This window comes from Tupaia chinensis, unplaced genomic scaffold (assembly GCF_000334495.1).
Source record: "Tupaia chinensis unplaced genomic scaffold, TupChi_1.0 Scaffold144313_1, whole genome shotgun sequence".
NCBI classification, from domain to species: Eukaryota; Metazoa; Chordata; class Mammalia; order Scandentia; family Tupaiidae; genus Tupaia; species Tupaia belangeri.
In genome coordinates, this window is record NW_006204171.1 from 62,684 (window position 1) to 75,173 (window position 12,490).

At 38.7% G+C, this 12,490-nt stretch overlaps 1 protein-coding gene across 1 annotated transcript in view; it reads right to left on the reverse strand.

Annotated features, from left to right (window-relative positions):
- Nucleotides 1–1,606: 1,606 nt before the first annotated feature.
- MID1 (midline 1) overlaps nt 1,607–12,490 on the reverse strand; it is a 182,351-nt gene continuing 171,467 nt past the window's right edge. The window contains exons 9-10 of the mRNA XM_006166664.3: nt 9,923–10,130; nt 1,607–4,136 (exon numbers count right to left, since the gene is read on the reverse strand). Coding sequence (XP_006166726.1) covers nt 3,788–4,136; nt 9,923–10,130 — 557 coding nt within the window. The 3' untranslated portion in view covers nt 1,607–3,787. The remainder of the gene's footprint in view (nt 4,137–9,922; nt 10,131–12,490) is intronic.

Genomic DNA, 12,490 nt, shown 5'->3' on the forward strand with positions numbered 1-12,490 from the left:
GAGAGCCTTGGTGCCACAAAGATGATTTTATTTTGAACCAGAAAGCAACAACAATCAAGAGAACAGTCTCAGCTGAGGGCTGGGCAGTGACTCAGGTACCAGAGATTGAATTTGTCCAGGTGCAAGGAGCGGCATAAGAAAAACCTTTTCATTTCCAGACTCAGCTCATCAAGACCATAAGATTTACCAGTAATTGCCATGTATACAGGTCTAGATTGCTTTTCAGATTTCTGTAACTATTTTTTAACATGAAGGAACAACTGCAGTGAAGGTTTTGAATTGGTGCCCCCCCTTTGGTGTATCACACATTGAATCACATACAGAAAAAGTGAGAGGTATTTATGAGAGTTTTGCATCTAAAAATACCCAATGACCAAGAGTTTTTAAACTGAGGCATAATTGATCTTTTGGGCCACGTAAGTCTTTGCTGTGGGGCTGCACTGTGTACAGCAGGATGTTCAACAACATCCCTGGCCTCCACCCACTAGCTGCTGGTAGCAGCCCTTCCCCAGTTGTGACAACCAAAATTGACTCCAGACATTGTCAAATGTCTCCTGGGGGCAAAAGTGAGCCCTGGTTGAGAAGCACTGTTTCGAAAAACATCCTGCCCCCATCATTGTCTTTGGATGTCTTGTAACATTTTATTCAGGTAGACCAGATGGTCACTTTCCCAACACCAAATGCACAGGGATGTGAGCATGCACGCCTGTGTATCTGTAGGCATTTGCACAAGTGCCAGGAGCTGAGATGGAAGTCCATATTTAAATATGGAAGTCCATATTTACTGGAGGGTGCCACTTCAGTTCTTCGAGAAGTTTAAGGTCAATACGTCAGTACCATAATAAAAAGCCTGTCTGTATTCAGGCAGTTTCCTCTTCTCCAGCAGAAACCATCATCAATATTGGCAGTCGGTTTTGAAGTCACTTTCTTTTAAAGCTGGAAAGGAAATCTTCACTCAGGCCTACCCTCATCTTAATCCATCACTTAGATTCCTACTTGACTGATATAGCCAGCAATGTTCAACTTTGGATCCAAATTTCCTTATTTGTATCCACCAGGAAGAGAGGTACCATGTTTCCGAGTTCCATTATGAGTATCGATACATAATTTGCAAGGCCCAGTGCAAAGAGAAACTGCAGGCCCCTTGTTCAAAAGTGATCAAGAATTTCAACAGTGACAGTAGAGCATGAAACCAAGCTCAGGGACCTTCTGAACCCGGGGCTCTGGGCAACTGCATTGTCCGTACACCCATAACTCTGGCCCTGATAGCCTTGGTTGGCTCCACTCCAATTTTGTTGGATTACTTTAATCGGCACTGCCGTCTCTTTCACCCCTGTATTGCAATGCTTCCTGTGAAGTGAGGGCCTTGAAAAAGAAAATACCATGACCCCAATCCATTTAAAGACAATGTAAAATCATACTGCAGCAAATGTTTACAGCATATATTTTTTAGACTTTCAAAAATTCCACATGGAAATCTTTCCTACATCATTACAGTAATTAAAGTAAACAATGTGGCCTTTCACCGTATACACATTTTCCTGTAAATATGACAACCTGGAAACAGTAACTGCTACTATCTACAATGTTTTGAAGTTAGCCAAGAGTGAACTTCCACAACAAAATTACAACATCATCTCTCTGGTCCTTATAAAAATAGCCAAAACATACCCTAAATGGCTTGCAGTGAAAATTGGAGCAGTAACTTCTTTATATTGAAAAACATTATATTTATGGAAATAATGTCCTTTTAGTAAATGTTTTATGTTAACATCATAAGGCAAACTATAGCATTTATTGGTACCTGGAGACCATAATTTTAAAAACTCAGAAGCTGAGTTTTTAGACCCTTTTATTAAAACCTGTTAGTGTACAAAGTGCATTAAAATATCCATTATCCAGTTATCCAAAATGTATGTAAAAACTACTGAGACAACCCTTTCAGTTTATTTAGGAAAGGCAAACACACATTGTATATTTTTAAAAATCTTATAAAGTTTCCAGAGAATGATTAATTTTTTTTCTATTGAGGTGTCAATCTTTTAGATGTGAAACTGTCTTAAGTAGCTATCAAAATATTCATCTGGGTATAAATAATATATTAAATATATAGAATCTATCTGTTAAGAAAAAGGAGAGCGTCTGCCAGGGAAGAGGAAAGAAGGATGTGGGAAGCGGTTGGTTGGCCTTCCTGAAGTCCAGATTCGCAACCACATTTGCTTTGGCCAAGTGATGCTGCAACAATGGGTCTATTGACTCATTTCAGAGAAACAACTGGTTGATTTGGCTAAAAATGAAGTCACTACAGACAATGCCTAACCTCAACAGTCTGTTCATCAAATGGACAACCCAGTAGCTCAGATAAATATTTTGGCAATTGAAACGATTTAGAGGGGTCACACCCTTTGTCAAGGTAGAACTAATGCCAGAGCTTCAGTTCAAGGACCACTCCAGAAAGTCTTAATTTACAGACCATTTCAATGGTCAGATCCATGTGAAGAATACCATCTGAAACTTTAGTAGTAGGTTCCAGTGTGGAAATAGTAAGTTTGCCTTTTTTTGGTTTGTTTGTCTTACAACTCTATGGTCAACTATACTAGACTACAGAGGGACTTCTATCTTTCAAGATTTGCTTAATAAAGGTCTTGGTATAATAACTTTTGAGGTGTGTGTCTAGTGAATAGTACTTTATGCAATGTCCCTTATCATTACCAACTCATAAATATTAAGTGTTTTCTGGTGACTTGCATTTGTACATGGGAGTGGTGATCAAAGCCATGTGCTCATGTCCCATAGAGCAAAACCAAACTGGCGTGGTGCTGTCATTTGTGATGGAACATGTTTGTTTCCTCAACCCCAGAGACAAAAGTGAAATTGATTTGGGAGAGGGAAAAATAGGAACACTATTAAATGCAGTGAAGGAATTTCTGAGGCCTAAAGGAACTACTAAAAGGAAGGATGGAATAGATGTTATAAAACAGAATCCTACTTGTGTTTCAATCACTTTCTTTAAATTTTTCAATCACAAACCAGCCTAAATTTCTGAATAACCAGTAGGGTTCGATGTGACTATTTTCTATTGCAATCTCATTCTTAATGTTCTTTGAGAATCCTTAACCCTGGGAGAAGCAGAGCAAAATATGGCCAAATCGACCATTAGAGGGTTATTAAAGATCTAGCTGCTGCATAGCGTGAGGTCCAAAGTCAATTCTTTTTCTCTCTGCTCTCTATTCTAGCTGATCCAACACAAGCTTTGAACATCACAGTTAAAACACTTCAAATTAAACCTGAGGAAGAAAGCTGGTTTACTTCCCTACTAGGTTCAAACCTATTCTATGCACAGTCAAGGTGACAGGAGCTCCCATAGATTGGTATGATATATTATGTGAGAAGGTGAATCAACATACAAAACTACAAAATATTCTGTTTGCAAGCCCATAAACTGTGATGAAATAAAGGTTGTAAAGAGCTGGTAAACTTATGGGCTTCTTTATGTGCAAAACCAAGTAATTCCTAAGAGCTATAATCCTGATTATGTTTCTTTTTATAAATAATCTATAGATTTTCCTCTAAATACAAAAAAATTAAAGAAATCATTAAAGCCTGTACTTAATACAAAACACAGTAAAAGGAGAGTAATCTCCTGTTTTGAGGCCCATCTTTGCTGGTTTCTGGACATTTTTTGATGAGATTTAATCATACTCTTGAAGCCTGTACTTTCTCAGTCCCCTAAATGAAGGCTTCAAACCTTTCTATTCCCAGAAAACAGCTCCATGTGGCCAGTTGCTCATGGCAGCTGTTCTGTGCAGTCCAAGTGGTCTGGGATGGGAAGACCAGTTATAATCGTCAAGCACTTGTTCCACACGGTGAAGGTGGGGCACACAGGCTGCGCGAAGGCGACATCGAAAGTGTAGAGGTGGATGGAGTTCAAAGCATCGTAAAACGCAATGGAGCCATTATCATAGTCCAGCAGGATGCCGACACGCCGGAGGTGGGGAGCTGGCTCGATGGGGATTTCCTTGCTATTGTGTCTCACCACCCAGTTATTGTTGCAGCGGCAGAGTGCCCAGGAAGCAGAGTTCTTCCCAATCCACTCGTGCTTCGGGGCTGATTTGTAAGCAAGGCCAATGGCATACCTGCAGAACCAAGACAGCAACAGCAGAACAATAAGACACATCATCCGTGCATGGTAAGTCTGTGATCCTCAGGGGTCATGGAGACGTGATCATCTGCTGTCCCTGTTCATTCTTGTTAAGTGAAAGCTTGGCAAGAACCCCAACACCTGTGTTTCTCATTGTTTTCCCTCCCAAATGTATAGTGGATGGAAAGAGCCATTGAATTTACCCGTATTTCTGGTTTTAGCTCTAACACTGCAAGAGAATTTGAACTTTGAACTTTGTGTTTTGCTGGTTTTTTTTTTTTTTTTTCATCCTTGTGAAGACCTGCACAACAAATTTTCTAGGCTGGCACTACCTAGTAGAGTTTTCTGCAATGCTTGACATGATCTGCTCTGCTTAGTATGGTGGCCATGAGCCACATGGGGCTTTGGGGCATTGAATTGAGGCTGCTGAGATTGAGGAACTGAACTTTAAATGTATTTAACTGTAATTAACTTAAATGATGTGCACAGCCACATGTCGCTCATGTCTACCACACTGGAGAGACCTCCTTTTCACTTTCTTTTAATTTTTCAATTGACACTATGTCTATCATTTTCCATGGCTTCAAATGCACCTTGCCAAAGGCAAGTAGGAGAATGTTTTCCGTTTACGGAGTTAAGTTCCTTGTCATCACTCAGCTTCAGTTTTGTCATCTATAACACAGGGACAGTGATAGTCTTTGTCTTCCAAGGTTATTTTACAGAGAAAAAGAAAGAACACACTAAATCCTGGACACAGGGTTTGGCATGTGATATTCGGTAACTTCCTATTGCCTAATGATGTGTGATCAATAAGCACCAGGATTAGAGTTTGACTCAAAAGGTCCCAAACTTAAACACTACTGCATAATGCCTTCCCTCAGCAGAAATTCAATAATGCCAAGCACCCTTCTGATAATATTCCCTACTACATTTTTAAATATTCTGAATGTCTTTGAGCAGGTAGATATCTTGGTTATTCTAATTGAACTTTGAACTTTGTGTTTTTCTGGTTTTTTTTTTTTTTTTTTTTCATCCTTGTGAAGACCTGCACAACAAATTTTCTAGGCTGGCACTACCTAGTAGAGTTTTCTGCAATGCTTGACATGATCTGCTCTGCTTAGTATGGTGGCCATGAGCCACATGGGGCTTTGGGGCATTGAATTGAGGCTGCTGAGATTGAGGAACTGAACTTTAAATGTATTTAACTGTAATTAACTTAAATGATGTGCACAGCCACATGTCGCTCATGTCTACCACACTGGAGAGACCTCCTTTTCACTTTCTTTTAATTTTTCAATTGACACTATGTCTATCATTTTCCATGGCTTCAAATGCACCTTGCCAAAGGCAAGTAGGAGAATGTTTTCCGTTTACGGAGTTAAGTTCCTTGTCATCACTCAGCTTCAGTTTTGTCATCTATAACACAGGGACAGTGATAGTCTTTGTCTTCCAAGGTTATTTTACAGAGAAAAAGAAAGAACACACTAAATCCTGGACACAGGGTTTGGCATGTGATATTCGGTAACTTCCTATTGCCTAATGATGTGTGATCAATAAGCACCAGGATTAGAGTTTGTCTCAAAAGGCCCCAAACTTAAACACTACTGCATAATGCCTTCCCTCAGCAGAAATTCAATAATGCCAAGCACCCTTCTGATAATATTCCCTACTACATTTTTAAATATTCTGAATGTCTTTGAGCAGGTAGATATCTTGGTTATTCTAAATGCTCTCTCACTGCCCCCCCCCCAAAAAAAAACCCCAAAATTATTTCTGCAATGTTTTAATCTCCTTTTACTCTTCTGAGGCATGCTTCTGTAATATTTGTAGTATTTCACAGTTATTAAGATAGCAAAATCCACTACTCTTTAATGAAGACTGAATGATTCACAGTTCAACTCTAATGTTATAGAAAAACTGGTCTAATTGGATATTGACATTTGGTACCTTACTTAGTGCAGGGAGAAAGACTTTTTGTCTTTGATAAAATTACATTCTCTCTCTCTCTTTTTTGAAATTACATATCTGGATTTAAAATGCAGCTGCTTCAAGAGTGTTGTGTTAAAAAAGAAAATTAATACATTCTGTCATCATTGAATTAAAAAAGAGACTGAAACAGATTATCTGTTAAGGGCAGTGTGCCAGCCTGTCTGTCATCATGTAGTATCTTCTCTTCCCTCTCATCAAACCTATCCTGTGTATGGGGAAGAATTCTAGGTTGTCTTTCCCAGGATTCCCTTTCTTGTAGTAGTCTGAATCAGGTTCTACTATCATGATGCCCTTGCACAAGATCCAGAAGTTTTAAGAGGTGGGATGTTTCTTTCTGATAGTAGCTTGAAGTTTACAGAAGCTTCCAGATGAGCTCCTGGGTATGCTCGTCACTGTGGTGTGAGCAGCTTTGCAGCAACCACAGTTCTGACTCTGTGAATTAGAGTGTAAACACCGTGTTTGGCACTCCTCAGCCCTTTCAGGGTGCTTGTGAGCTCCTGGCTTCCTTCCTCTACGGGGAACCTCAAGTGTCTTCTCTTTACCAACTGCACCCTAAGTTATATACATTGGAAAGGGTTTCTTTCTACACTTTTCAATATTCCCCCAAAGAAATTCTCTAAGCCTTGGCAGACACTATTTCCATTTTTCAGGTATTTCAAACCTGCATTTGCATCACAAAATAACCACATCTGTATTATTTCCTTCTTGTTGCCACATACCATTTTTATTTTCCATTTGAACCTTAACTGAACCATATGAAGTAGCTGTGTGTGGCAGGTATGACAGGTTTCATTGAGCAAAGAAGAAACATAGAAAAGGTTGAAATTCGGTGCAACATCCAGAATCATGTGCTACCTCCCCCTTCCCCTGCTTCTGGTCTATTAATCTTTTCTTGAACCCATAATTACTCTTTTAGTTAACACCATTTCATAAAACACGAAGTGCACATTAACAACATTAGAAAGTAAGAAAATAACTAAGGGTATAGTCCATTAAGCAAAGGAAAATACCATTATATTATCATTAATCTGTAAAACTATGTACATATTTCCATTGAGCTTGAAAGGTACCGGCAGAATGTAATGTTCCATAAAGTTACACAGTGAGACATGGAGAATTCAAGAAGTAGAGATATGATGTCTCTCAGAGCAATGTTAACATGCCCCACTGCATGCATTACAATGTACATGTTAATATCAAGTCAGGACTATATTTCACAAGCAAATATATGTGTCATTAGCTGTTGCAAGTTAAGGTGTCATAGATATTTAATTGAATGGGGGCACCCCTTCCTTGCTAACATTTCCCAGAAAATATGAAACTACTTGTGACATGAGGATTTTCTGAAATTGACACAATCAGATTTGTAAAGATCTGAAGTGTAGCAATTAATTCCCGAATTTTTTCTTTACCCCCTTGTGAGTTAGTTTTGACATCTGGAGGGTGTTTTAAAGGTAATGCTGATCTGTGTTTATATAACTGAAGTGCTCGGGTGGAATTTCCCACACTAGTCATCAATGGCAATGAGATCATAATGATTGGGTATCATTTATCATAAATTATTATTAATAGGGTTATAATTGTTTAGTCACTGTATTCCATCCCAGATTAATACAGCACATTAATTAACTAGAAACTCTTGCTCTTTTTGCACCTGCATTCATTATATTTCCTTCTGTGTGTTTAACTTGCCCCAGTGCAGCTGAAAATTGCAAGTGCTGATTTAGCCCAGAGCCTAGCCTAGTCAGACGCTGGAACAGGAAAATGTTCTGGGCAAAGAGAATCATGAAAATAACAAGAGGAAAACCTGCTGGCTTAGCCAATGGAGGTGCCACTGTTGGGACACATGAGGCACCAAAATTTACAATTTCACTTCTGAGATATTGGTTGACTTGTACCTATCATATAAGAGACTCAGACACACTGACTTATCTGGATAGATTTGAAATGAAAAATAAAAAATATATATATAAGTAAGAAGTGTTTCAACAAGCTTATATCAAAAGAAATTCTGCTGCAATACTTATTGTCTTTAGGTTACACAGTATTGAATGTTGGTTTTATTTCTAAAGCAAGAATTAAGCTATCACTCATTAAGCACCTAACTGCAAGCCCTGAAGAATAATTATAACATTTCAAAAATCTATCACCTCTTTGTGTGAACAGCAGCATAGCATGGTGGTTAAAAACAGGGATCCGTAAACTACAACCCAAGGGTTAACTCTGGTTCTCTGCCTGTTTTTGTAAATTAAGTTTCACTGGCACACAGTTCTGCCCATTTGGGTATATGTTATCTGTGGCTGCTTTCCCACTCTCAGAGTAGAGTTGAATGGGTGTGACAAAAATCATCTGGCCTGTAATACCAGATATTGACTCTCTCGCCCTTTATAGACTATATTTGTGAACTTCTGGTTAAGAGTTTGGACCCCTAATTGCAGACTTCCTGATTCTGCTACCTGTAAGCTTGGTGAGCTCATGATCTTAGGTGCCTTACCTATAAAATGGGATTATATTAGTACCTACATGAATAGGGCTGTTAGGATAAATGAGTTAACATCTGTAAAATGCTTAGACTAGTGCCTGGCACATAGTTTTGCCATATGAGGGCTTGCAAAATAAAAACAAGTAGTTCCATTTTGGGTCAATAGCAAGCAGGCATTTGTGAGACAGATGACTAAAGGAAGAGGTATAGTTTGTGGCTATGGATTAGGCAAGGTTAACTTGGTGAGGTTAACTCATCCCACTGTAGATTGTACTGTGACTGTTGCCTTAGTCTTAGAACTCAGCAGGCTATGGTCAGTGGGTAGAATCTAAGAGAACTTTTGAAATTATTCTCAGCCTATGATCACTGCTTTCCCTAACCTCTTAGCCCTGAGCTATTTACACTAATTGATTCAGTCTAGAATCACAAAACATACAAGGCAGCAGAAATAGGAATCAGCAAACATTTTGCCTAAAGTGATAGAAAATATTTTCAGCTTCATGGACCATTGGATTCATTCTTAACTACTCAACTCTACAGCTGTTCAAAGGCAGCCACAGACAGTATGCAAAAGAATGGATGTAGCCAGTGTCCTCATAATACTTCACTTACAAAAACAGGCATCTGGTCAGGCTGTCTCCAGACCACAGTCTGCTGACCCATGCTTTAAGGCAGTCTTAGCATACTACAGCTAAACTACAGTATGAGATCTCTATAATATCACCTCTGATTATCACCTCTGATTGTTACCATAAATTTAAAAAATAGATGTATTTAAAAAAAACACCCTTATTTTTCTTATTCGCTAGATGTTAAGTTGGATGATTTCTGGGCAAATTTGTACTCCATTCTCCCACCTCCATGGAAGGAATATATTTTCATATACCATTGGCTTTGGTATTAGCCATATTGCTTTGACCAATGGGAGTCAGTAGACATAATGCAAACAGAGGCTTGAAGGGTGCTTCAATAGTTGGATTAGCCTTGAGACCCTTAGTGGCCCACATATCCAAGAAAGATGAAGAGACACAAAACAAACCTAGATCCAGCCTATAGCTTAAACCAAAATCCAGTGAAGATTAGCCTCAATAAGCTAAATGTGGGTGTTAGTCAGCAATAACTAGCTACTATTTGAAGCCGCTGAGTTTTGGGACATTTGTTATGCAGCATTACTGTAGCAATAGCTGACTGATACAACTAGTTGGTGTTTTATTTTTAAAGATGGATCCTGATATGGGGTGATACTCTAACAAAGTATAGAATGAGATGTGCCTTTTTGAACTGAAGGACAATACATGTAAATTGCCTACCATGTGCTTCCACTTATGACTACTTCCCAGTAGTGCCGGCCACTGTCAATGAATACATTTCCAGCTACTCCATAGCTCCCTTGGCTAGTGAAGCGTTCAGGTGTGTGACTCTTTTTGGACGATGATTCATCACGCTCTACTGTCAAGTTATCATGAGACACCTTTAGTTTTCGATGAGCAGATTTGGGATCCAGTTTAAATGGTTGGCCTGGAAACAAGTTAAAAAATAAAGGAAGAGGTAAAAGACTGCTTATTTTAGCCTAACCAACAGCACAGTTTCATGATCAGATTAAAAAGATAGGAAAACACCTGCCTTCCCTGAATCATACCTCCTATCACAAAGAGGGCTCTTACATTTTAACAATAATTTAAACTTAATAAATAACTTTTGAAGACATTTGCTTGCACAGTTTTCATCATATTCAAAATTTAATCAGGGCTAGCAATTCTGTAAAGTTTCATGCTAGGCACAGTAGGAATCAATAAGAACATGCCCCTCCCTTCATGAGCTTCTAGTTTGTCAGGTCAAAGATCAGGATTCAGAAGTGCTATGCTAACTATTAAATAATAGTGTGGACAAGGATTGACAGGAACACATGGTATAAGCTATCATCATAGATTTGAGTTGTGCATAGCAGCACAGAGACATACTGGCTGATAGCATCCTAAATAGGAGGGGAGAATGAGGACTTCATTTTTTATCACAGCCTTGTTCAATTGAGCTTAAAATGCATTCATGCTCAATTGACTTCAGACCACAAACCAAAGATTTCAGGTCTTCACATATAGCATATTCTAGAAGCTCAAATGAAGATTTCAGGTCTTCACATAGAGAATATTCTAGAAGCTCTTATATGTAACTCTTCTATAAATTTATAATTTAATAAAAAAATGGAAAGCTAAAACAAATTAAAACACAACTCATATAAGCTTAGAATAACTATAAAAGTGTGAAAATCTCAACCCATAAAGTCAAGGGAAAATGTGATAGTAAAACATGGGTTTTCTTGGGACCAGCAGTTAGCGTAATGGCTATGTCGCTGGACTCCCATGTAGTCGACCGCAGTTCGAGTCCCGGACTCGGTGGCTTAAACTCATGCTGGGCGCGTGTGCGTGCGTGCCCAAGATCCCAAGAGGAGAATGGAGGAGAAGGGACTGCAGCGTGGCCATCCTCTCTGGGGGGTGATTTCTCACTTTCTGTCTTCCTGTCTCTCTCTGTCTTTCTGTAAATAAGACCCTATTTCATCACTCACATTTACATTGTGAATATTTAATTATTATAAAATCGTGCAGAGTAATGCCTAGACATTATGTTGTAGCCATTACTTCTTTGACAGTTCAATATGGATTTGGAATACTGCCTGTCATTTAACACCACACTGGGTACAAGGCAATTAAAGGCAGGAAATGAGTTACACCCTGATGCAAATACCATGGGGTGCAACTTCAGAGTCACAGCTACAGTGGCAGGGGCCTTCTGCCCAGTAAATAGCACTCAGACAAGCACAACGAAATATTTGGTGAATTTGATGGAGGCAATATGATGCTGGCCTGGAAACTGACCCAGTCAGCATGAGCCAGTGTACATTTTGTCCCATGTGGCTAGGCCAAAGGATTTCTAGTTGCTCTTGGGATGCAAACATGACATCAGCACTCCTAAAATCCTTTCTTTTAGATCAAGGTCCAGCATACTTTTTATGCAAAGGGCCAGAGAGTAAATATTTTTAACTCATACTTTAATTCCATTTTTTTTACCTTTTTAAAAATTATTTATTTATTTATTTATTTATTTATTTTGAGAGGCTTTTGCTATAGGGCGTGTGCACTTGCCAGACAGACAGAGAGAGACAGACAGAAAGCGAGAAATCACCCCCCAGGGGGGATGGCCATGCCACAATCCCTTCTCTTTCATTCTCCTCTTGGGATCTTGGGCACACATGCACACGTGCCCGGTGAGAGTTTTAAGCCACCGGGTCTGGGACTGGAACCTCGGTCGAGTACATGGGAGTCCAGCAACATAGCCATTACGCTAACTGCTGGTCCCTTTAATTCCATTTTTTTTATTGCCATTGGACATATGATGACTCAGTCACAAATCAAAGACTGTTGATCCAAGTGTGCAGAGATATTGAATTGTGTTGTTATAAAAAAACATGCCATCATGTTGTATTTTCTTACATACTTAGAATTGTTTTGAGCTTGACTTTTTAATAGCTCATAAATCAAACTAAAATGTTTCCATTTTAAAAGTGAAGAAATGCTAAATGTAATGTGGTATCTTGGATTGGATTCTGGAATAGGAAAAGAACATTAGTGAAAAAATTGGTAAAATCTTAATTAAGCCTGGAGTTTGGTTAATAAAGTACCACAGTTAATTTCTTAGATGTGACAGATGAATCAATGTTATATAAGATGTTAACATAGGGGAAATGGGGCACTAGGGATACAAAACTCTGAATTATCAACAGATTTCCTATAAATCTATAATTATTCCACAATAAAAAAGTTTGTTTAAAAAATATGAAGAAACAAGCCACATGACCACATGAGTACTAAGTAACATTGATT